We start from the raw sequence: 22,983 nt of genomic DNA, 5'->3' as shown, positions 1-22,983 counted from the left end.
GGTGGTGGGTGAACCCAAGCCCTTCCTGCTCCACTGGTCCCTGTGAGTGGCAGGTTGGCTATGCAGCCTAGAGGTGGATGCCACCCAGTCTGCTCCCTGGGTCACTTCCTATCTTGGCCTCTGTCCAGCCAAAGTTGCAACAGGGCCTGTTTATGGACTCATAGGATGAGGGAAAGGAGGAGTTCTTCCTGGCAGTGATCCACAGGCTCCTCTTCAATAGCAACCAGCTGTTCCCTGTCTTCATGAAGCTTTCAGAAGCAAAGTCTGGTCTGGGTGGTGTGGAGCTCCTGGACGTCTCTGTGGGAGCATAGGATGGTACCCTTATGAAATGTCATGGCACAGTTGGACATGTCTCATGGCACAGCAGTTTATTGTGGCACAGTAGTTAAAACCCATGAATCTCATTCATCCTCGACCAATATTTTTCTAACCTTCTTTTAAATATCTCCAGTGATGGAGCTTTCACACCTTCTGTAGGCTATTTATTCCTGTGCTTAACAACCCTGATAATTAGAAAGTTTTTTCTAATATCCAACCTATAGTGCTCAGGAGGCACTTTTAAGCCTATAGCTTGTCCTATAATCAGAGGTTAAGGCGAATAATTTTTTTCTCCCTCCTCCTAGTAATACCATTTTAGGTATTTGAAAACAGGTATCACCTCTCTTTTCTCTTTTCCAAACTGAAAGAACTGGGTTTGTTTAATCTCCCCACATAGGTCATGTTTTGTAGCCCTATATTATCATAGTATCTATAGATTAGTATAAATATTGTGAAATGCAACAACTACCCATTCCAGGTTAAAATACTACTGCGCCAGGTAAGTTTGAAGTGGCACGCTGCCTTATGCTCAGGAAGAGATACAATTACTCCTAAGTATTATATGTTGTGAAATGAACATGCAAAGAACAGGAATGAGTATAATAATATAGAAGGCACAAGTTATAAATATGAGAGTAGTGTAGCAGTGAACTAAGTTTCTTTGTTAATTTTTAGAAGTTTAGAAAAAGGATCCATTTTTTTAATGACCATAACCTACCTGAAATTTTACATGTGGAAAGGATTAACTAGCCCTGCTAGCTAAAAGACCGAGTATAATTTACTAGTGCTATTTTCATTTTCTTTCAGACAGATTAGAAGAATTAGAATTTCAGAACCCTCAAGAACAAGGTAAAGTGTATAATATATATTTTATATTATGTTTGATCATCTCTGCTCTTTGTTTCTGATCTTATAGTGGAAAATTGACAGGTTTTCTCTTTTTAAAATTGTTTCTGTTTGGCAAGATTTTTCCCCTCTTTTGTTCACAGACAAGTTTTGTGAATCCATATTGTTGTTATATGCTTTGTTTTGGACTTTTCCTTTCCCTTGCAGATTGGCCACATGCCATGCAGTCTGCTATAATTTCTCTGGCTAGGAAGGCAGAATGTGTTATATGACACCCATGAAACGTTCAGTTCTAAAATCTAGCAGCTTTCAGAATGTGCTACAAACACTTGCATGCTTTTGGTGTGTGATTGTCTAATGAATGGTTTTTTTTTTCTGATGGTATTTTGTGGTGTAGAATGTGGTGCCATTTAATTTCATTATTTGTATTTCATATCCTGAGTGACCTGCAGAATCATAGGGCTGCAAGGGACCTCAAGAAGCCATCTATTCCAGTCCCCTGCTTCAAGCATGATCAACCCCAGCTAAGTCATCCCAGCCAGGACCTTGTCATGCTGGGGCTTAAGAACCTCTAGGGATGGACAATCCACTACCTTTCTAGGCAGTGCATTCCAGTCCTTCACCACACTCCTGGTGAAGTAGTTTTTCTTCACATCCAACCTACACCCCTCCTACTTTAACTTCAGACCATTGCTCCTTGTTCTGCTATCTGACACCACTGAGAACAATTTCTCACTATCCTCTTTAGAGCTCCCCTTCAGAAGGTTGAAGGCTGCTATTAAATCACCTCTCAGTCGTCTCTTCTGCAAACTAAATAAGCCCAAATCCCTCAGCCTCTCCTCGTAGGTCATGTGCTCGAGCCCCTTAATCATTTTTTTCGCTCTCCACTGAACCTGCTGTAACACATCCACATCCTTTTTATACTGGGGGGCCCAAAACTGGACACAATATTCCAGATGTGGCCTCACCAGTGCCAAATAGACGGGAACAACCACTTCTCTAGATGTGCTTGAAATGCTCCTCCTAATGCCCCCTAATATGCCATTAGCCTTCTTGGCTGCAAGGGCACACTATTTACTATCCAGCCTTTCATCCACCATAACCCTAGGTCCCTTTCCACTGTACTGCTGCTGAGCCAGTTCGTCCCCAGCCTATAATAACGCTTGGGATTCTTCCACCCCAGATGCACATCCTGCACATTGCTCCCCCATTTTCCCCAGCCCATGCCAGTTCCATTGCTAAAGGGTTGGAGGAACCAGGATTTGCCTCTTGTATGTGAGTGCAACAAATGCAGTAGAGATCTAACTCATTCTAGACTCATTTTTCATTAACTGAAAAAGGCTCATCACTGAAACTTATACACCTGCTACATCTTTAATTTTTCCAGTATAGTCCTCTGGTCAGAGTTACGCAAATATAACAAAATATTATTACAATTATTTTTACTATTATTATTACAATTATTTTTTACTATTAATGGCTTTTTACAGCTAGAGGTGGTTAAAATTTCTATGAATTGTTTTAGTTGTAAAATTTGAGTTTTAAATGAAATGAAAAATTTTTTAGGGAGTTTTCTTTTCTTGATTGTTATATACTTTTGTCAGAGAACAACCAATCAAAAAGGCCAAACTGATTCTATCTTACGTTATTCAGAGAGAGAGATTTTTGGTATTTTTCACCTGAAATTTATTTCAATTTTTGGCAGTTTTCAGCAACAAACATTTTGGAGGGAAAAATGTTTGGGTGTTTTTGTTTTTTTTTTTAAAGTGGGGAAAAATACCCATTTTCTCAACTAGCTATATTTATAACCTTCCCACAATTATTTTGTTTCACTGAAGAACATAAAACCAAATGTCTTCTCAAGTAAAAATGAAGCTCTGTTTTTCATTTTCTTTACACTATTTTTGTTAAATAATTTTGCTTTAATTTCCTTTCCCATAAATTTATCTATATCCATAGATATCAGTTGGATCTTTAACTTGCTTTTGAATTGCAGAAATACAGCATCCCTCATCCGATACAGACTCCAGTAGAATGAGGGAGATGGTAGAAGAATTCTTAAAGAAATGCAAAGATTTCCAGCCAAAAGAGACATATAATCAAGGAAATGACTTTCCTAGCTCTTCAAACCAGCAGCCTTGTTCACTGGTTGAAGAGGCACGTTTCTGCATACAACAAGATGATGAAGATCAAGAGCCTGGGATCTCTGAGTCATTATTGTTGTTCTTAAACAGTAAAGAGTATGAGGTGCACTTCAAAAACTTGTATGACTTCTCCTTCCCATTTCTTAATAGCACATTTTATGGATATAGTAGTGAAGAAGAACTGGTTGGCTATTTTGGACTGGCAAGGGAGGCAGCAAAGAAAGCAAATCTGCCTTGGGCCCTCACAAGGCTTTGCTTTCTCTTGGGTAGACTGAGTGTTAGAAAGCTCAAATTTTCCCAAGCTCGTGTTTACTTTGAAGAAGCCTTAGGAGCTATAAGAGGACACTTTGGTGACCTGCATCTTGTAGTGGCTCTTTATACAAATCTAACAGCCATCTACTTGAAACAGAAGAACAAAGAAAAATGTGCACATATTTTTGACAAAGTTACTTCCCTGCTCATGGGAATTCCCAGCTACATCTGTAGCACTGACATGGAATCAGACATCCTAAGGTATGCTTTGAAGAAGACAATACTGAGTCAGAGCAAGCCTGCAGAAGCCAGAGCATGCTTTCTATTGGCAAAACATTACACAAAACTTAAAAAATGTGAAGAGGCACTGCCATTCTTAGAAAGGCTGCAACTTTTGAACAATGACTTGAATTTACAGAACAGCTCAATGTCAGTTGACTGCTATTTTAAACTAGGTGAGTCCTACAATCAAAAATGCTTGCCACACATTGTGCTAAGTTGCATAAAGGTTGCTTCTTCTCAGGGGTTGTGTACTTTAACGGACTTTTTGACAAGCATTGATTTAGTCACCAAAAATGCTCCCAACCTTCATAGGATAAGGAAAGCTGGACAAATGCTCCCATCCCAAATGGCACCTTATCTCAGACAGGCACTTTCCTCAGCATATACCAATGGGCAGCAAAAACTATGCAGCACAATTTATCTTAGCTTATCACAACTGTACAGTCATCACAGGCAGTATGGAGAAGCCATTGTTTATATGAAGAAAGTACTGGACTTCAGTACTTCTGCCCAGGTTGAAGAAACTATTAACCATTTAGTTTCACTTGCTTGGTTATATATTCTCCACAGGCAAAATACTGTAGCTTTGTCCATCTTAAATGCTATTCTTGACTCTTCGTTGAGTAGTCCTCAACAGTTAGGTGTTATTTATAATATGACTGCCATTGCTTTGAGACAAACCAACAACATAAAACAAGCTGCTGTGAGTTACTACAAAGCTCTGCACATATCAGAAGAGATGGATCTGGTACACAACCATGCTATCGTTCTGGCTAATTTTGGAACACTTTGTCTGCATTCCGGAGCAAATTGTTTGGCTGAACATTATTACGTCCAAGCAGTAAAGCTATTCTCTGGTCTTCCAAGCTTGGACTTTGGCCATGATTTTACTCAAGTCCTCCTCCAACTGGGATCCAGTTATGCTAATGGATCTCATAAGAAAAGAGGACGATTTTATTATGAATGGGCATTGTGGCTGGCAATGGCAAGAGATCATTTGGAAAGTAAGTACATTTGTCTTTCTTGTGTTTAAAATACTTTTTGCTGTACCTGGGTGTTTGGGAATATTTGCTGTCTGTGTGGCTACAGTTACACTAGCAAGTTTTGCCAGCAAAACTCCACTTTTGTCAACAAAACTTGTGGCGCATGTACATGCAAAATGCATTTTGTTGACAGTATCTGGACAGCACTTTTGCCAGCAGTGTTCTGACTCAAAGCTTTGAGGCAGAATGCTGCTGTCAACAGATTCTGTCAACAAATAAGCTGTGTGGCTACTCTTCAGGGGGCGGGCCTTCTCTGGACACACAGGGCACTGCAACAATGGGCAGCCCTGTCTGTTGTGGTTTCGGGTTTTGTCAAGAGAGCAGCTGGGCAGTCCGATCAGCTTTTGTGTGTGGGTGCACTCTGTCAACAGAAGTTTTGTCAAGAAAACTCTCCTCACAGTGACTTCTGTTGACAGAGTGCTATAGTGTAACCATAGCCTGTATGTTCCAGCTTGTCCTTAAGCAATATTTTATTTTCAGTTCACATGACAGTTTTACGAGTGACTCAAAATCTGGAAATTCTGTGTTTACAGTGAAAGCATGAATGTGAGAGGGGACAGGAGAGAAGGCACATTAGGCACTAGGCTGCCTCAGGAGATGTGATTTTCAGTTCCCTATCCTCTCACAAACTTCCTGTGAGACTTTGGAGAAGTCATTTAGCCTCTCTGTGTCTAATTTCACCATCTGTGAAATGTGGAGAAAATACTGGGAAATAATATTTCTCTGTGTGGTCTATTGAAAACTGTGTTCAGTGATATCACTTTAAATCTCAGCACATTTCTTAGTCTTACTTGCAGGCTAGGCTCCCGCGGGGTGGATGCTGGTATCCCCTCTTTTGTGCCACCATCTGTGCTAGCAACACAAGCAGCTTCCAGGCTGGCTGCTCCCAGTCCCCTTCTGCTACTCACAGCACCTCTGCAAAGCCCTGAAACCACCGACAAGGCCTGCTTCGCCTTTGAACCCTTCTGTGCACCCCCCGCCCCCGCCGACACACACGCACAGGTTGTCCTCTGTAGTGGGCAGGGGTCAGAGTTGCTGGGGCAGTGCCCAGCTCAGCAGCTGCCCTGCACCTGCAGTTCCACATGAACCAGATAAAACTGTAGAGCCACTCAGCCTCTGTAGGGAAGCATGCAATGTGTGCCATTCAGTGATCAGCCTGCATGCAGAAAGCCAGCCCCAAGCAAGGTGGGAAGAGCTGTATGTGTCTACCTTATGGAACAGTCTGTTTTATCTTTCTGTTTTTGAGTCTTGAGTGTTAAAGTCCTGGAGATTAAGAAATAAAGCAATATTATGTTGCAACCTGTACTTTGTTTTTAGCTAAGTTCTCTGTTTGTAGAGTGTGATCATAATTCCCACCTCATCAGGGTGTTGTGAGTATAAAACCATTAAAAACAGTGAGGAATTCCTCTGCTATGACAATATCAGTATCTTCAGTTGATAGATTGCAGTCAGGCTTTCGAAGTTAAAAAATGCCAGAATTGAGGTCCCACAATTTACTTTAATTCAGATCCCTATGTGCAAATGCACTATGAGATCATCTTTAATGATTGAGCATTGGCCTGCTAAACCCAGGCTTGTGAGTTCAGTCCTTGAGGAGGCCATTTAGGGGTCTGGAGGAAATAGATTAAAAAAACAATCTGGCCAGGATGGTGCTTGGTCCTGCTGAGAGGGCAGGGGACTGGATTCGATGACCTCTGAGGGTCCCCTCCAGCTCTGAGATGTGTATCTTGATATGGTTATGTGTTGTTTAGCAATGTGAAGCAACTAAGACAAAGCCCATGCTCTTTCTGTACTTTTCAGGTTGTCAAGAATAAGGTTGGAAAATGAACATCTTGACAGAAAAAAATAGTTAAAAATAAAAGTAAATGAAAAATACCTGTGTGCCCAGCAGTATCTCAAGTGGAAAGGAATTACATAGTAAACATGGAGGACATCAATTTTAAATTGTAAAAATTATGGAAAGTTTTCATTTACCTGTGGATAAGACATGTTACCTGGAGGCCAAAACAGCTGCAATGTTAATCTTTCTGAATGACACTTCAGGGACCAGCTGACAGGAGATGCAGAAAGGATGATACTTTTAATGCCTTTTATCAAGACAGTAAGCATGAGATTATGTTCAGCCTTCTGTAGTTATGGCAGAGGGCAGATGGCAATGGAGTGAACTTTTATCATGGTACAGGGCAATATCAGAAAAAGATAGTATGTGAAATGGTGTTCCAGCAATTCTGGATTTTAGCAACAGGAAGGAGTTCTCTTAAGGCTCATTTAATTTGTGCTTAATGGAAAGATTCATGCTGAGTATTCCTTTCTGTTTCCTAATCTGTTTCCCAGGTCAGCTCCAAGCAGTTCAGTTGCTGTGTCAATTCTACACTACAGTTGTTCCAGATGAAGCTCAGTGTGTCATCTACAATGAATATCAACTATCCTTGGCGAGGAAACTGTCAGACAAAGTTTTGGAGGGACAAATTTTGGAGACCATCAGTCAGCTGTATCTCTCAATAGGCACAGAAAGGTGAGGTCTGTTTAGACACCTGATTTTTGCTTTGAATTTATGAGAAGTTCTAGCTCTAAAGGCAGGGTGTGTCTTTGCAGCTGAGAGTTTAAAAGGGGTGACTTTTCAAATGAGCTCCAAGCCAGGTTTCCCTGGCTCCATGCTCGTAATTGGAGTCATGCTCAGCAGCTCTTCACACGCTGAACTTTCTGGAAAATTTGCCCTATTGGTGTTTTAGCTGTGACAATGGCTGATGTTAACATAAGCCACCAACATAATTAATACATGGAAACACTTCTGTTAGAAACTGTACTTGAGACTCTTTTACTTAAGTCAACAAACACCCATCAAATTGTGAATGGCTGCATATCCCCACAGCTATCTATTATAATAGGGGGATGTTCCTCATGTCTGTGATTTTCTTGTATTCTAGGGGCAATGGTGAAATTCCATACTGCCAGCCAGAAGTGATTTTAAAATACTCTTTAGATGCAGCTGTGCTCAGTGGTTCTTCATTCATTTGGATGTGCAGGGTCTGAGAGGGGTTTGGGGAAGGGGTGGAACTGAAGGAGGAGCGGGGTAGGCAGAGGCGGGGAGGGGACATAGTGGAAAAAGGCAAGACCTGGGGGAGGCCTCACCACATTCTAAATACAGCCCTTCTGGGCTTCATCTCCCAGGCCTCACCCCTTTCTAAGGACAGGCCTCCCCCAGACCAGGGCGGGTGCAGGTGTACTTGCCCACAGGCAGACTCAAATCTGGGACCTCTGGCACTTAGTGCAGGTGTCTCTACAGTGTGAACTAAAAGCTAGCTGGCTGTCAGCTTAGGCTGTAGGGGACACTCATTCTTTCTTTGTGAAGTGGTCTAGGTGCCAGCATGTGGGACAGTGAACCGTGCATAGGTGTGTGGGTTACACAGGGAAGAGTCGTGTGTGCGCGTGGGGGGTGTGTGTCGTGGTCTGTGCCTCCCTTGTGTTCCTTCCCAGCGGTTCCCACTGGTCTCTTACTCTTACTGCTCATAAGAAAGGACATATCTGGAAGACACCGTCCTAACGTAGTACTTTATTACACCTGGAATTTAACAAACAAAGGGATGAGAGAATTAAACAAACCAAACCGGAAGAGGTGAAAAATGTGATAACCTGGTATCAAAATCATCTGGAAAGTATTATCAGATTATACCATGAGAGGAAGAAAATTTGAAATGTGACAGAAAATAGTAAATCCACTTCTCGTTATTTAAGGTAAAAAGATGTGACAAAGTTATAGGTATTCACTCAGTTACTAGGATTTACTTTTTTCCCCAGGGCTTACATATCAGCTTTGGAATATACCAAAAGAAGTCTTGGAATATTTATAGATCTTCAGAAGAAGGAGAAAGAGGCATATGCTTGGCTTCAGGCAGGAAAAATCTATTACATTTTGAGGCAGAATGAGTTAGTGGATCTTTATATTCAGGTATGTTGAGTTTTATCCAGAATATACCAATTGCCATATGGGATCAGACCAAAGATTCTTCTAGCCCAGTATCCTGTCTTCCGACAGGGGCCACTGCCAGGTGCTGCAGAGGAAATAAACAGAGCAGGTAATCAGCAAGTGATCCAACCTTTATTGCCCATTCTCAATTTACAGTTTTGTGGTGATCATAACTAAAATGACACTACTCTTGTCAAATGAATTAACAAAGTTCAGTTGATGTTGTATTCTCTTTTCAGTGTGTGTTCTCTTGCTTTCTAGTTTGCACAGTTTAGTCATTTGTGAGAATCATTGAGCTGCAATGATCCCTAAATGAATTAGCAAGGTTCAGCTGCATTGCTGCAACATATATGGTTGTAATTTAGATATAATAGGAATAATTAATTTGCTTTGTGCACATGCTTCTTCTTACTGGCCACGTCTACATGGTATGCTGCTGCTGGCAGGGTCATGAAAATGAGGGCACTCAACAGTGCAAATTAGGTGCTAATTTACAAATTGCATGCCTCATTTGCATATTTTGGTGTGCTTGCTGTCCCGGCAGAGGCTTCTGTCACCACAAAACCAGGTGTGTAGGTGGGGTTCTGTCGACCAAAACCCCCCTTATTGACAGTCCCTTATCCCTGACAAAAATGAGGGATAAGCAGTGGTCATCAAGGGGTGGTGGGTTTGGTTGACAGAACCCCATCCACATGGCCTGTTTTGTGGTGACAGAAGCCTCTGCCGGGACGACAATTGCACAAGAGTATACAAATGAGGTGCACACATTTGTAAATTAGCATCTCATTTGCATTGATGAGTACCCTCATTTGCATGACCCTGCCGGCAGCAGCATGCCTAGTAGACGTGGCTACTATGTTTTGATACTTTGGGATCAATATCTGAGTGTCCCATACATGGCAGTAATCCTTCATTTTTTTTTTGGCTGTGGCACTGATATGGCAGTATGTGTGAAATGGCATAAATTCAGCAAGCTGGAGGGACAAATTCATTGTTAACTTCAAGGGACCCATAACACATAATTAGAACATTTGGCCACAGACTTAAACCTGAGTGATAAGTGCTCAGTCTTTGAAATATCCAGTTTTCAACTCTTTTTTTCCTATCTGTATTAGTTGATAAAGCATATGTTTTTGTAGCTATTGAATATATATGCCACAGCACTGAAGAATAGATTGGTGTGAACAGTGCTACAGTGAAGAAGAGAGAGACAAGCTGATGTAGGAAGACATTGCTGTCTCTAGTGTCTTTTAATTCTGTGCAGGCGGTACCAAAGCCTATATAAAATGGTATTTCATATGCAATTTTAGTTCTAAATGAGTAAACATTACTTCATAATGGACTGTGAATTATTCTTGCTAGGTTGCTCAAGATGCTGCTCTTTGTAATGGAGATCCAAATTTAGGAATGGAATTATTTGAAGCTGCAGGAGACATATTTTTCAGTGGTACCTGGGAGAGAGAGAAAGCAGTGTCGTTCTATAGGGTTAGTGATTGTTACTTAATATTTGTACTGTGGTGGCACATAGCAGCCCCTGTCAGAGATGCCATTGTGGTAGGTGCAAACACACTGTTCCCTCCCCCAAGAGCTTTAAAATCTGTTGTATATTACTTGTCTGAGTTCTCTCAAATCCCTGGTTTCAATAAAGTAAATTGCAAAGGAACCACTGACCTTGATAACATCAGGATTTGCCCCTATATGCATAAAGCAAAATACAGAATGGCTGCATCTACACTAGAAATTAGGCCCTTTTTTGAAAGAATACCTGATGCCTCCTTTCTATAGCTTCTTTGGAAAAACAGCATGTGTAGATGCTTTGTGGGCCCATTTTTTGATAGAGCAGGCCTCATGGTGCCGGATTTTTCGATTCCTGGCCCATTCTTTCGAAAGACCGGGGGGCTGTGTGGACATTCTATTGAAAGAGGTGATTGATCTTTCAATCCGCTTTTTGTCTATGGACGCACACTTTCAAAAGAAGATTTTTTTTTTTTTGGAAGAGATCTTCCAGGAGAACTTATTTCAAAAGATCACTGCAGTGTAGACATAGCCAATGTGTTAAACGTGGGAATAATATGGACCATCACCGTTATGACTATACAAGTTTTCTGCGCTTTGGTAATAACCAAATTTATCTTTTTTACACATGTGCTTATTTCAGGACAGGGCTCTTCCACTTGCTATTAAGACGGGAAGCAAAATGGCAGAGCTCCGATTATGCAACAAATTAGTGCAATTGCTGGTAAATCTACAGAATTATGAGGACAGTCTGGAATATGCACAAATATCCCTCACACTTAGCGTGAATTTAGGTAAGGCTAATATTCACAGACTACTGATGGACAGACTTCGATTACAGTTAAAATTGATAGAAGTCTAGAAAAGAGTTGTTGCTTTCTCCTCTGAATTTCATGATGCTTCTTGCCAAGGTTTTGTGCAGTAGGAAGCCAATGCCATTTTTCACTTCCATTTTTGGATTCCCTATGGTCAGAGGCATCAGACACCAATGGGTGCTGAGCCCATGGTTTATTGATCATGATGATGATGGTCAGTTCATGAGTTCTATTAGGTTTTTGTTTCATTTCTTAACTTGGCTTATACCCATAACATTCTGCCTGACACTTCTAATTAGCTACAGAATGATAAACAGTGATGTGATATCAGATGTTTGAGGGCTATTTTCAGGTGAGTTCATCAGAAATGTAGCAATTTTCAGCATTAACCCTTTCTAGGTCTCACTTATTTGCATGAGTAATGTGAGGAATGGAGACTTGATCTGATAGGTTGCACCTTGCATGATGATGATAGAATATGGAGCCACAAGAGATGGGGAGGGTGGGGGAATGTAATTGAGTACAAGTTACTCATGTCCTTCTGGAAAACTATTTGAGGAAAGTACACACACAGATATCACATTTAGATTGTACTCAGGTATCCAGAAGTGAAAGCAGCTGCACTTTTACTCAGGTAGTTTTGGGTATTTTGTCCACCTTTGCAAGACCAAAAGACTATGAGAGTGCATCTTCTCATCATTGTCTCTTTGATTTGTATCCTGATACATTAGGAAATCAGCTAAATGAGCGAATAGCATATCACAGACTGGCTGTTATCCACCATCGACTGGGTCATTGTGAACTTGCTGAACACTTCTACTTAAAAGCATTATCCCTTTGCTCCTCTCCTTTGGAATTTGATGAGGAAGCACTGTATTATGTGCAAGTGTATCTGATCCTAGGAGACATGATATTCTATGACTTAAAGGTGAGAAATATTTTGTTTGATTGATTTGTTGTGTCCCCTAAGAGCTGTAGTTGTGGACAAGGACCCATTTTGCTAGGTCCTGTGCAAACAGACCACAAAGTCCCTGCCCCAAAGAGCTTATAATCTAAGTTTGAGATGAAAGGCACCAAATGAATAGAAACAGATGGATGGGAGAATACAAGACATGCTGAGATTATACTGGTCAGTGTGCTAGACTGTGGTCTATTTTCAAAATTTTTGTAGGCATCCTGGAAAAACAGAATTTTGAGGAAGGTTTGAAGAAAGATAATGAATTAGTTTTGTGGTTGTTTACAAGGAGCACTTTCCAAGTGCAGCATTTAATTAGCAATGGAACAAGGTAATAAAGTAACTGTGGGAAATGTGTTTGCAACCTTGTATGTGCCAGACCAGACGTTTTACTTGGATAATCCCCCTACCCCTGTATTTTGAGGGCAGCAGTTCAGAGCTGTGGGGATTGGAGAGCTCAGTGCATTTTTAAGGGAATATAGAACTTTCCAGTACCTGGTAAGAGTTCACCCTAAGTTCCTCAAGGAGAGGCTTCTAGAATACAGCACGTGAGCTCTCATGCCTATTGGTGCTCTTCTCAGAGAGACCAGGGACCAAATAAGCCTGGCGCCCAAACTTCCATCTCCTCCCCAGAGATGGTTCCTCTTGTTCTGGCCTGAAGCATAGTCATGGTGCACTATGGGGAAGGTGGTTCCACAAATGTCTGCTGTGTCGGTAAACAAAGGTTGCAGTCTTCATAGTTGTCAACCCAGCATTTTTCACAAACACCATATTCACATACTGTAATCACTTAAAACTATCTACATACTTTAGACGGAAAAAAAGTGATACCGTTACATTGGAATTAAATGATATTGTGTAGAATAAGCTCTAGCCTGGTGGGCAAGCTATCTGAGAAAGCACTAGAAAAAATGCATTGGTTATCAAAGCCAGGATGGACCATACAGCAATATTTCAATAAAGATATGGAGAGAAGAGAATGGTTGAGAGCTATCTGAGGGACAGAGGGGGAGTTTGAGCCTAACCTGCTTAGATGTTCTAAAAATCTCACTAGGCACCTATCTGCATCTTTGGCACAGGGTGTGGCAATGGGAGAGGTGGTCTAAATAGCTTGGAAATTCTGGTTGTAAGTGTTTAAATCTGAATTTTGCCTGAATACAGAACTTAGGACTGGGACCCCAATGATCTAGCTTTTATATCTAATAAATTACTGCTCAGAAACCACAAAACAAAAAAGCAGCCCTGTAGCACAACACTAACAAAATAATTAATTAGGTGATGAACTTTCATGGGACAGACTCACTTGAAGTGGACCTAACAAATGAAAGTTCATCACCTAATTAATTATTTTGTTAGTCTTGTGCTACAGGACTGCTTTTTTGTTTTGTGACGATACAGACTAACACAGCTGCCTCTCTGCTCACAAGCCATGTTTGTGTACTTCTTAATATAACGTATATACCTCTTATTTCAGGACCCTTTTGATGCAGCAGGATATTATCATTTGGCGCTTGCAGCTGCCATGGACTTGGGCAACAAAAAGGCTCAACTGAAAATATACACAAGACTCGCAATGATCTACCATAATTTCCTTATGGATCGGGAGATGTCTCTTTTCTTCTATCAGAGGGCAAGAATCTTTGCAACAGAACTTAATGTTCGGAGAATAAACCTGGCACCTGATCAGTATTACAAAACTGCACCATCGGGGCCTGTGAAAAATATTGTGTGATGACCTACCAGGCATCTAAAGAAATATCATTTTGGTTTTGTCAGACAACACAGAATATTCCTTGATATTATATGTTGTACATAATGTAGATAGGACTTCAGTGCCACAGATGAATGCCCCTGTCTTGACAGCAGTGGGACAGATTTCAGTGGAATTGGATATGCACATGTGAGGGCAGAATTCAGCCTAGGAATGCACTAACTAAAACCAAACAACACACTCTTTTGTATTAGAAGTAATTATCTGTATTGTTTGAGTTTCTGTTTTGTGAAAACTCATACACATATTGAACGTGATAAATGGAAGTATGCAATGAAGTGTGGCAATAAAGCGTTACAGAGTGACATTCACTGGGTAACCATGACCTCTTTTGTATTTAATGAGATCAACACCCTTAAAATAGAACATAGGTGCTTTGAAAGTCCTATGAGTCATCTATGTGCATCTTAATGCACTTAATAACTTCAAACATCTGTCCCTTAAGGAGTGAGCTTCTAAATTCCATTGACTTTCAAGGAGACTTGGGATCCAAAGTGCCTAAATCCCATTTGAAAATGGAATTTAGGTTCCTTAGCTACTGGGGTGCTTTTGAAATTTTGACTGCAGGAAAGATAGGTGTGATTCAATATTCATTTATGTTTCTAGGTACATGAAGTATCTGCTATTCAGAAGATATAATGCTAATACATTCTTTCATATGGTCTAGATTGGGAACTGTGAGTATCTGTACTGAGCATACTCAGCCTAGAAATCTTCTTAGAGTATGAAAGGTTGAATGTCATTAGAAAGGTAATTTCCCCTAGATTTATAATAAGTTTCCAGATTCAAACTGTTAACCTAGTGATGGAACATTCCAGGAGTTAATGTACTCCACTTCACAGCTGGACATGGCAACCTGCAAACTTTAAGAACGTCAACAAAAATGTTTAACTGTGATCTCGCCAGACTCAGGAAGAATGCAGGAGGTATTGCTTTTCTGCTCATTACCTCACCTCTTGTCAATTTCTCACAGTCACAGCACAATCAGTTTTCTGCTCCCAAGTTGACATTCAGAATAAATACAATTGTAGCAATTGGAAGTAGAGAGTCTGTCATCACACTCCTATTCCAGGAAGAGAAAACATACTGCCTCACCTGAAACTCAGTTTCGCTGTAAAGAACTGTCGTCTTCATTGCATCAGTGCTTCCTGCTAATTCCCTACCAGTGCATAATCCTACCCACAAAGCATTTCAGTTCCTCTCTATTGAGCCATCCTTCTGAAGCCAGTGTATGTATGTGGTATGCAGCACCCTCTGAACAGCTTTTGCATTTCTCTGAAGCAAGTTGAAAAACACAATAAATTTTCATTTGGTAACACCTGAGTTCTGTCACAGCTCTGGTGGCACAGATATGCTGTGTTTGTTTCTGTGCAGTGGCAGGTTAAAGAGGAGCTGATTTCAAAGAAAGATTCATGCTTATGATACACATGAGAAAATGGCACTTAAGGAGAGATTTAGCTTTGATACCTGCTTGATATCAAATCATCTTTGGTGACAATTATATTTCCTAGGATACCAAAATGTGAATGTCAGAATATAAGAGGGAGTGCATGGTGTGGTCTGCTGAATAAGAACAGCATGTTTTATTGCTGTTAATGAGGTAAAAGCAGTATTGGTTGAAGGATCTTGCTTGTGGAACTTGACTGCAATTAAAATTATTTCATCTGAGCCATCTACCTTACTGTGTCACAGAATATAATTTAGTAAGCTTGTTAAGTGCAGGCTTGCGACTCTGAAATTAGCTTGTTCTCTGAAGCACAAAGACTGATAGGTATCACGTTAGGGTTATATCAGTAGCATCTGCTTTATTAATCATGAGGTGTTTTGCTGGAGTCAGTGATGCCTCAACATGAGAAAGTGGGTCCCTAATCTACAGATTTCTGCATTTTAAAAAAGGTTTTCTATTGTGTATGGTAGAGGCAGCTACTGTCATATATATTGCCGGTTGTAGGTCGTTAGTAGAAGAGTCTGTCTTTTATTTGAGTGAAGTAAATTGGCAGAGCATCATGGATTTCAGCACATCTTTGAATCTGGATATCTTCATTATAATCCACACCAATATCTGTAATACCAGGAGACCTCCTTTGCCAGGAAAGCCATGGAGAGGTTTCTGCAAGGAGTTTTAGAGTGTGAAGAGCCATAGGATCTAAGACTGAAGATCGAGTGGGCCTAAATTCCAGCACAAGTTGTGTAGTGGAGCAGGAACCACTACTCTAATTTAAAAGGACACAGATAATAGGAATACAGGCATCTCTCTTCACCTGCTGCTTCTGTGGCTGCTGCTGAAACTCAAAGCTGATCACACAGCATTCCAAGGATGTATTTCCTTCCCTGAATTTCCCTGGCTTCTCTGGCAGAGAAACAATTGCGCATGTTTTTGAGAATCCACTCCTATAAGCCTTCTCTCACACACCAGAGCTTGTCACTGGGAATTTGCCATTTAAAATGCAGTGTAGCAACTGGCCTGCCCCTTTAAGGGCCAGTCAACCCAGCTCATTTAGTCCCACCCTGCTATACGTGTGCAGGATGTAGGACTTTAAAGGAGGAAACACCAGTGGTTGCAGGTTTCCCAGGGACAGCAACAGACAGGCTGCTCTGATATGAGGGAAGAAGCTGGACTCAAACTAGGAACTAGCTGAGGGTTATCACCTTCTGGAGACCTTGTAAGAGGGTAGATCTGATCCAGCTGGAACCCAAAGTTTGCGGTTTGACAGTGAAACAGGCTGCATTTGGGGGTGTGCTAGTTAAGGACACTATCTGAAGGCTCAGACCAGAGGAGATGAAAACTTTTTTTGTTTTCTGGCTTGTTGCTGGTTTCAGACATAGCCAAGGCACTCTGTTTCCAGGGCAGGAATTGAATATCAGATCACTTTCATGGGTGGAGTAGACACAAGCCAGTTTTTCGGAAACTGATGAGGTGGAAGTACCATGAGGCTGCATCTTGCTTAAAGGGGGCTGCTTGAGGATGATGAGCCTTGTTTACACAGGGTTATAGCCAGTGCTTTTTTTTTGTTTGGGGGTGTGGGGGAAGAGGAGCTGGTACTCTGCTTGCTCCCACCTCTGGCCCCCTGTGGCTGGGGCTGTAAATACCAGCACAAAAAAGGCACTGGTTATAGCTGTATCAGATATTGCTTTAGGGTTATATCAGTAACACCTGCTTTTTTTAATTTGAATCAATGAACTTTAGCATTTTCTGTTTATCAAATACTTATTTAAAAGCTGTAATAGCTACATTAAAAGTAACACCTGACAACAGTCCTTGTGCTTCAGAGAATGAGCTGATTTCTACCTGCGTATGGGAAACTTTTCTCTCTTGCATAATGTTGTTATGTTCAGTTGATCAACAGTGCTAAGTTTTTTCCCTTGGTCACTGCAGGTGCATCAAAACCAGGGGCGGGTTAGTTAAGGAAGATCCATTCCTGTTTTACTGGTACATATAGAATGTTGATGCACACTTTACAGATATCTGGCCTAAATGGCTCTTTACACTAATTTTTATAAAGTCTTAAGTCCAAACAAGATCATTAGGATCACCTTGTCTGATCTCCTGTATACCACAGGCCATAGGGCTTCCTTGAATCATTTTTTGTTTCCACTAGAGCATTTTTTTAAATCTAATCTTGATTTTAAAGCGACCAGTGATAATGAATCCACCATGATACTTTAAAATAAAGGAACTTTCTGTGTAGTACGAAATTGACTAGTTTCAACTTCCATCCATTGGAGTCAGTTAATTAATTTGTCTGATATGCTGAAGAGGCCACTATTGCATTTTTGTTCCTCATGTAGGTATTTGCAAACTGTGATGAGGTCACTCCTTCACCATTTGTTTTGTGCTAGTGTAAACTTTATTCTATTCAATGAAGTTATTCTAGATGTACCAGGGAGTACATTCTTCTACATTCAGTCTGAGTAAATTTTTCCCTGATTTCCGGAATGTTGTGTAGAAAATATTTCATCACTGGTATGAAATCTTCATCCACAAGGTGGCAGTTTCTATCTTAAAATAAAATGAACCTCTCAATTGAATGTTAAAGGAAAGTTTGGTCTTAATATAGAAAGAAAAATTGTTGTAATTAAAAAATCTGATGCGATTGCTGAGGAATTTATCCAATTAACAAATGCCAGACATCTGAAATGTAATTAAAGTAAAATATAAGGGCCGAATGCAATACCAATTCTATTCTTACTTATTTTATAAATCAGGAGTTACTCCACTGAAGTTGTTGCCATTACATCAGTGGGAAAGGTTTCAAAATCAAGTCAAATTTCTGCATTCTAGCGGGAAATTCTGTAGCACTACATTTGCTTAATATACTTTACAAAATGTCCATGAATGCTGGGTTATCTGTGTCTTGCAGAACACAAATGAAACTACAGATTAGTGTGGTTGTGGAATTTTACATCTAAGTTTGGTGATCTTCACTTGAACACGATTCCCATCATAATTAATGAGAGACTTACTCAAGTAAGGATAACAGTATCTGCACCTTAGAAATTATAGGCCAAACACCATACCTCCGTTAGTCCCCTGTGGTAGGGTAAAGGGGCCATAGATCTGCCCCAAAAAGGCATGTTACAAAACAATGGGCAAAGAGGATTGTGTGACAAATAGGTCATGAGTGATGGAATCATTGGCAGAGCATAGGGGACGCAACAATGAGTGGAAAAGTAGAGAGTGGCAGAAGAATGCTGGGCCCAGAATTTAGAGCTGAGGGGATGTGGGAGGCAGGGTGAAATTTGAAGAGTGAGGTAAATAGAAAGACAGGCAAGAAAGCAAATCTTACCAGCTGCATTTGTGTGGAGCAAAGCGGGACAGGAGAGTGAGTGATCAGGTGCCAAGAAGGCCAGCAAGGAGGCAACTATCATGATCAAGAAGGTGTAAGATGATGAAAGACTGGATAAAAGTTTTAGCAGTATGAACAGGAAGAAGGGAAGTGTTGTGTGTGTGTGTGTGTGTGTGTGTGTCTACAGCACTATGGAAATTAAAATAAAAGCCTGATTGTGGATATATATTTTAAAATTAACAATGTGGCCTTAATGTTTGTGATTTTTACATCCCACTTAGTGTTAGGGTTTTTTTTTTAATTATGTGTGTGTGCACGCGTGTGTAAGAAAGAGGGATCTATGTATGCAGGGTTCCCTACTGTGAAATCATACCCCATATTAACTGTCATCCTTCTAATCTAAACTCTGTCTTCCAAAGTCTGTGCTAAATTCTTGTGTTACCTGTCACAAGGATTTGTAATTGCAGTGAGAAAGGCATGAATCTACAGCTGTAGCTTAACTCATTTTTTAAACAATGCACAAGCTTTACAGGACAACTTGCATTACATTACAGGAACCTGCTAGCATGGAGTTTGGAATAAATACATTAGTCAAATTTAAAAATGTTTCTACAATGCTTGATGTGTCATTTAATGATGGTGCAATCTATAAATGCAGATCAGCCACCAACTAGGTAGGACATCTCGTAATTGTCAGTGTGACAATCAGTCCAATACATGCAAACAGTATCCATATACCCCATAAGACAAAGGAAATCCAAAAGTGGTTCCTGAGAGAGTCAAATACTGAAACTGTTTGGGTAATTTCAATGTAAATTAAAAATGGCCGATTTTCTTTTTTTTTTTTTTTTTTTTACACAGATGTCAACTGACAGCTAAATGTTTTGTGAAGGAGTCGACCATTTTACTTGGCTTATGTAACTTGACAACTACTGGAGACCTGGTAATGAGCACATACAGTGAAAATACCCAGGGCTTTTTTTCCAGTGGAATGCAGCAGAACTGCATTCCACTACCTTTTTTCCCCACACTGCCACCATTTTGGAAGGTGGCTGGGCAGGGTGTCTCCAAGCCACATGTGGCTCTTAAAGGAGCCATTAGTGGCTCTGGACGCTCACTATTCCCTCTCCCTGACCTGTCTGTCATGCTGAAAGACTAAGTCGATTTAATTGGTTTAATGGCTGGGAGGATGGATCTGGCTGTTAAACCAGTTACACTGAGTGCTAGTTTTTTAGCAGGGCAAGGCGCTGGGAGCTGCCCATGGTACTCTGCTGGAGGGCTTGGCTGGGAAGGAGCAGCAGCACGTGAAGTTCCTGTGCAAGCTGGTAAGCGAATCCTGGGGTTTTCTTTTGGGGGGGAGAAGTTTGGGGGCATATGGTGGGGTGGGGAGTTAAGACTGGGTGCAAGTTTTGGGGTGGTTAAGCCTGGGTGAGGTTTGGAGGTGCCCAGGTGGGCCATGTTGGGGGTTAAGCCTGGGTGCAGGTTGGGGCTGTGTGGGAAGGGGTGGGGGGTGTTAGCCTGTGTGTGGATTCGGGGGTTAAGCCTGGGCGAGGTATGGGGGCATGCAGGGTGGAGCACGGGGTTAAGCCTGGGCATGAGGAATTCACTCCTTCATCACCAACTTATTTGTTTTAAAAAAACTGGGAACATCATCAATTAATTGGGAACATTTAAAATCAATAACATTTTTAGCTGAGGTCCCCATTGTGCTTTTTTTCTTTTAATTTTTGTTAACAAGGTAATGAAATGCCAAAATCCTGTGCAAACATCAAGTGTTCACAGTGAAAGAAGATCACAAAAAGTGAAACCTTGCAAACATTAGGGACTCAACAGCAAGATTATTTAAGACATGTTGTAAATAGTGTTGTATTAACATGAAAGGGATTGAAGGGGAATTTTTACAGTACAAAAATATTTACTTCAAAATTTTGGCACAAGTGGTGAGTGAAGGCCGACTGACTCCAGCCTGAGCTCTGCTTTCATTGCTTGTGCTGACTTACGCTTTGAATTTCATTTCAGTAATCCATCTTACAGGGTGTTGCCTGGAAGAAAAAAGGTTGTGCTGTAGTTGTCCTTGTATGTGAATGAATTACACAATTTAGGTAAAAACAACATGTGGAGCCATCGTTCTGCTGACCTTAAACCAAATCCCAAAGATACAATCTGGTTCCTTCTTAGCATATCCACATTAGTTGTTATGGTTCAGCAGGACTGTGATATTTTTGCACAAACAGCATCAATAACATATGGGGTGGCAGGTGCTGCACTTCTTGGCATGGTGGAAAGCCTACAAGCAATTTTAATATGTAATAATTTTGTGTATTGATTTCATTTAATTAAATAACAGCTTTTAGAAAAATTCCAAAACAATTTTTCCACAGATTCAAGGTACATTGTAAGAAGAAATATTACCTTTTGCTTGTTTTGAAGCTGCTGCCTATTAATTTCATTGGGTGACCCTTAATTTTTGCGCTGTGTGAAGGAGTAAATAAAACATTTTTATTCATTTTCTCCATTATTTTCACACCGGTCATGATTTTATAGGCCTCTATTTACCTCTGCCCTTCTGAGGTGTCTCTTTTCCAGGCTATAAAGTCCCAGTATTTTTAATCTCTTCTCAGATTGCAGTTCCACATTCTTTACCATTTTTGTTGCTCTCTTCCATACCTTTTCCAGTTATAATATGCAGACAACCAGAACTGTGGCCTGTTCTATAGTGTGATCCACTTTGCTGGTGGAGTGTCTTTGTGTGGTGAAGGCGTTTTTAAACACGTGAAGGTATGTGTTGCAGACTCTCTCTTCAGAGCACATTCTGTGATAGCGGAAGGCCTGGCTGCATTCAGCAGATGTCTTGTTGTCTTGGGGTGGTTACTGGGTCTGTGAAGGTAGGTGTGTTGATTCATGGGTTTCCTCTGTCTACTTGTTTGTAGGATCTCGCTGTTGAAGCTACTGATGGCATGCAAGTATCCTAAAGAGAGTTTGATGGCTGGCTGTCAGTGTTCCCTCTAATATTTTAGGCTGGGCAAGGTTTGAATGTGACTGGGGGGGTTTAAGCCATTAGGGGGGTGGTTTGGGGCCATGTGGGGGAGGCAGTTTGGGCTTAAGTTCTGCCATGTTTTTTCCCAGGAAAAAAATCACCAAAAATACCTAATACATGGATAAAGCTTGGGCTAAATCCCACTTCTGTAAATGTCTCAAAGATTTGCTGAGATTGAAAGTGTCTGCTTACCATCAACCAAGGATTGAACAGAGACTGGGAGTGGTTGGCCAATTACAAAAGCAGTTTCTCCACTCTTGGGCCATGTTTACACTTGGCCAAAATTTCAAAATGGTCATGCTAATGGCCAAATGGAAGAATACTAATGAGGTGCTGAAATGAATATTCAGTGCCTCAGTAGCATGTTGCCAGCTGTGGCACGTCAAAAGTGCGGTGTTCGCTCATGCTCAGCTCATCTACATGGGAGTCCTTTCCAAAAGGACGCTGCAAATGTAGAAATCCCCTTATTCCTATCAGCTGACTTTTAAACATTTGCAAGGGGAGGTAATCCCTGCCCTCCACCCCCAACTCCCTTCTATATTCCTTCCAGGATTCTGTATTTTCACTCCAAATACCATCTCACGAAGTCGGTTTTAGACTCTAAAGTGTCATAGGGCTACCTGTTGTTTGTAAACGTTGTAAGTGTACTCTCTATGGCATTATCTAAATCTTTGATGAAGATATTGAACAGAACTGGACCCAGAACTCATTTCTGCATGATCCTACTTGTTATGTCCTTCCAGGAGGCCTGTGAACTATTGATAACTATTGGGAACAGTTATCTAACCAGGAAAGTAACACAACTTAGTCACTATGTGTTATTTATTCTCTCCACCACAGGAGAGGAACAAGCACAGAGATGTCTAATTTTGGCAGGGTTTGTATTTATAGCAGCTAGCTGCTATGTATTTGTGTTAGAAAAGGCAAGGTCAAAAACAATGAACTGTGGACTTGGGATGGAAGGTCCACAGGTCTCATGGAATTCATTCCCTAGTCTTAGGCCAGACACAGGGAAATTTCTGTCTCCCACACAGAGAAGTTTTACACATTATGAGAAAGCTTTGACATCTGTCAAACTGAGAGCCAAGGTGGTATGGCTTCTAAGTGCCACTTAACTTCTGGCAGACTTGTAGAAAAATTCCTTCACTTTTTAATATAAACAGAAATACTTAAGTTATCAGACTCACTGAATGGGATTCTTTGTTAATAGTGGAGCATTTTAACAAAACAGTAAAACCCTTTGCTAAATCA

At 40.8% G+C, this 22,983-nt stretch overlaps 1 protein-coding gene across 4 annotated transcripts in view; it reads left to right on the top strand.

Annotated features, from left to right (window-relative positions):
• The window catches only part of SH3TC1 (SH3 domain and tetratricopeptide repeats 1), a 47,020-nt gene extending 28,872 nt beyond the window's left edge, over positions 1–18,148 (top strand). For 3 of the 4 annotated variants that reach the window (XM_074992428.1, XM_074992426.1, XM_074992425.1), the window contains exons 11-18: positions 1,126–1,167; positions 3,161–4,846; positions 7,220–7,400; positions 8,684–8,834; positions 10,215–10,337; positions 11,011–11,161; positions 11,914–12,110; positions 13,612–18,148. In XM_074992428.1, the coding sequence (XP_074848529.1) occupies positions 1,126–1,167; positions 3,161–4,846; positions 7,220–7,400; positions 8,684–8,834; positions 10,215–10,337; positions 11,011–11,161; positions 11,914–12,110; positions 13,612–13,869 (2,789 nt within the window). In that variant the 3' untranslated portion in view covers positions 13,870–18,148. Of the gene's footprint in view, positions 1–1,125; positions 1,168–3,160; positions 4,847–7,219; positions 7,401–8,683; positions 8,835–8,921; positions 8,962–10,214; positions 10,338–11,010; positions 11,162–11,913; positions 12,111–13,611 lie in introns of those variants that run through there. The other variant, XR_012645327.1, reaches the window with a different exon arrangement.
• Positions 18,149–22,983: the final 4,835 nt, after the last annotated feature.

This window comes from Carettochelys insculpta, chromosome 4 (genome assembly GCF_033958435.1).
Source record: "Carettochelys insculpta isolate YL-2023 chromosome 4, ASM3395843v1, whole genome shotgun sequence".
In the NCBI taxonomy this organism is placed as follows: domain Eukaryota; kingdom Metazoa; phylum Chordata; order Testudines; family Carettochelyidae; genus Carettochelys; species Carettochelys insculpta.
The sequence above is the reverse complement of the archived record's forward strand: the minus strand, read 5'-3'. Positions and strand labels throughout refer to the sequence as shown.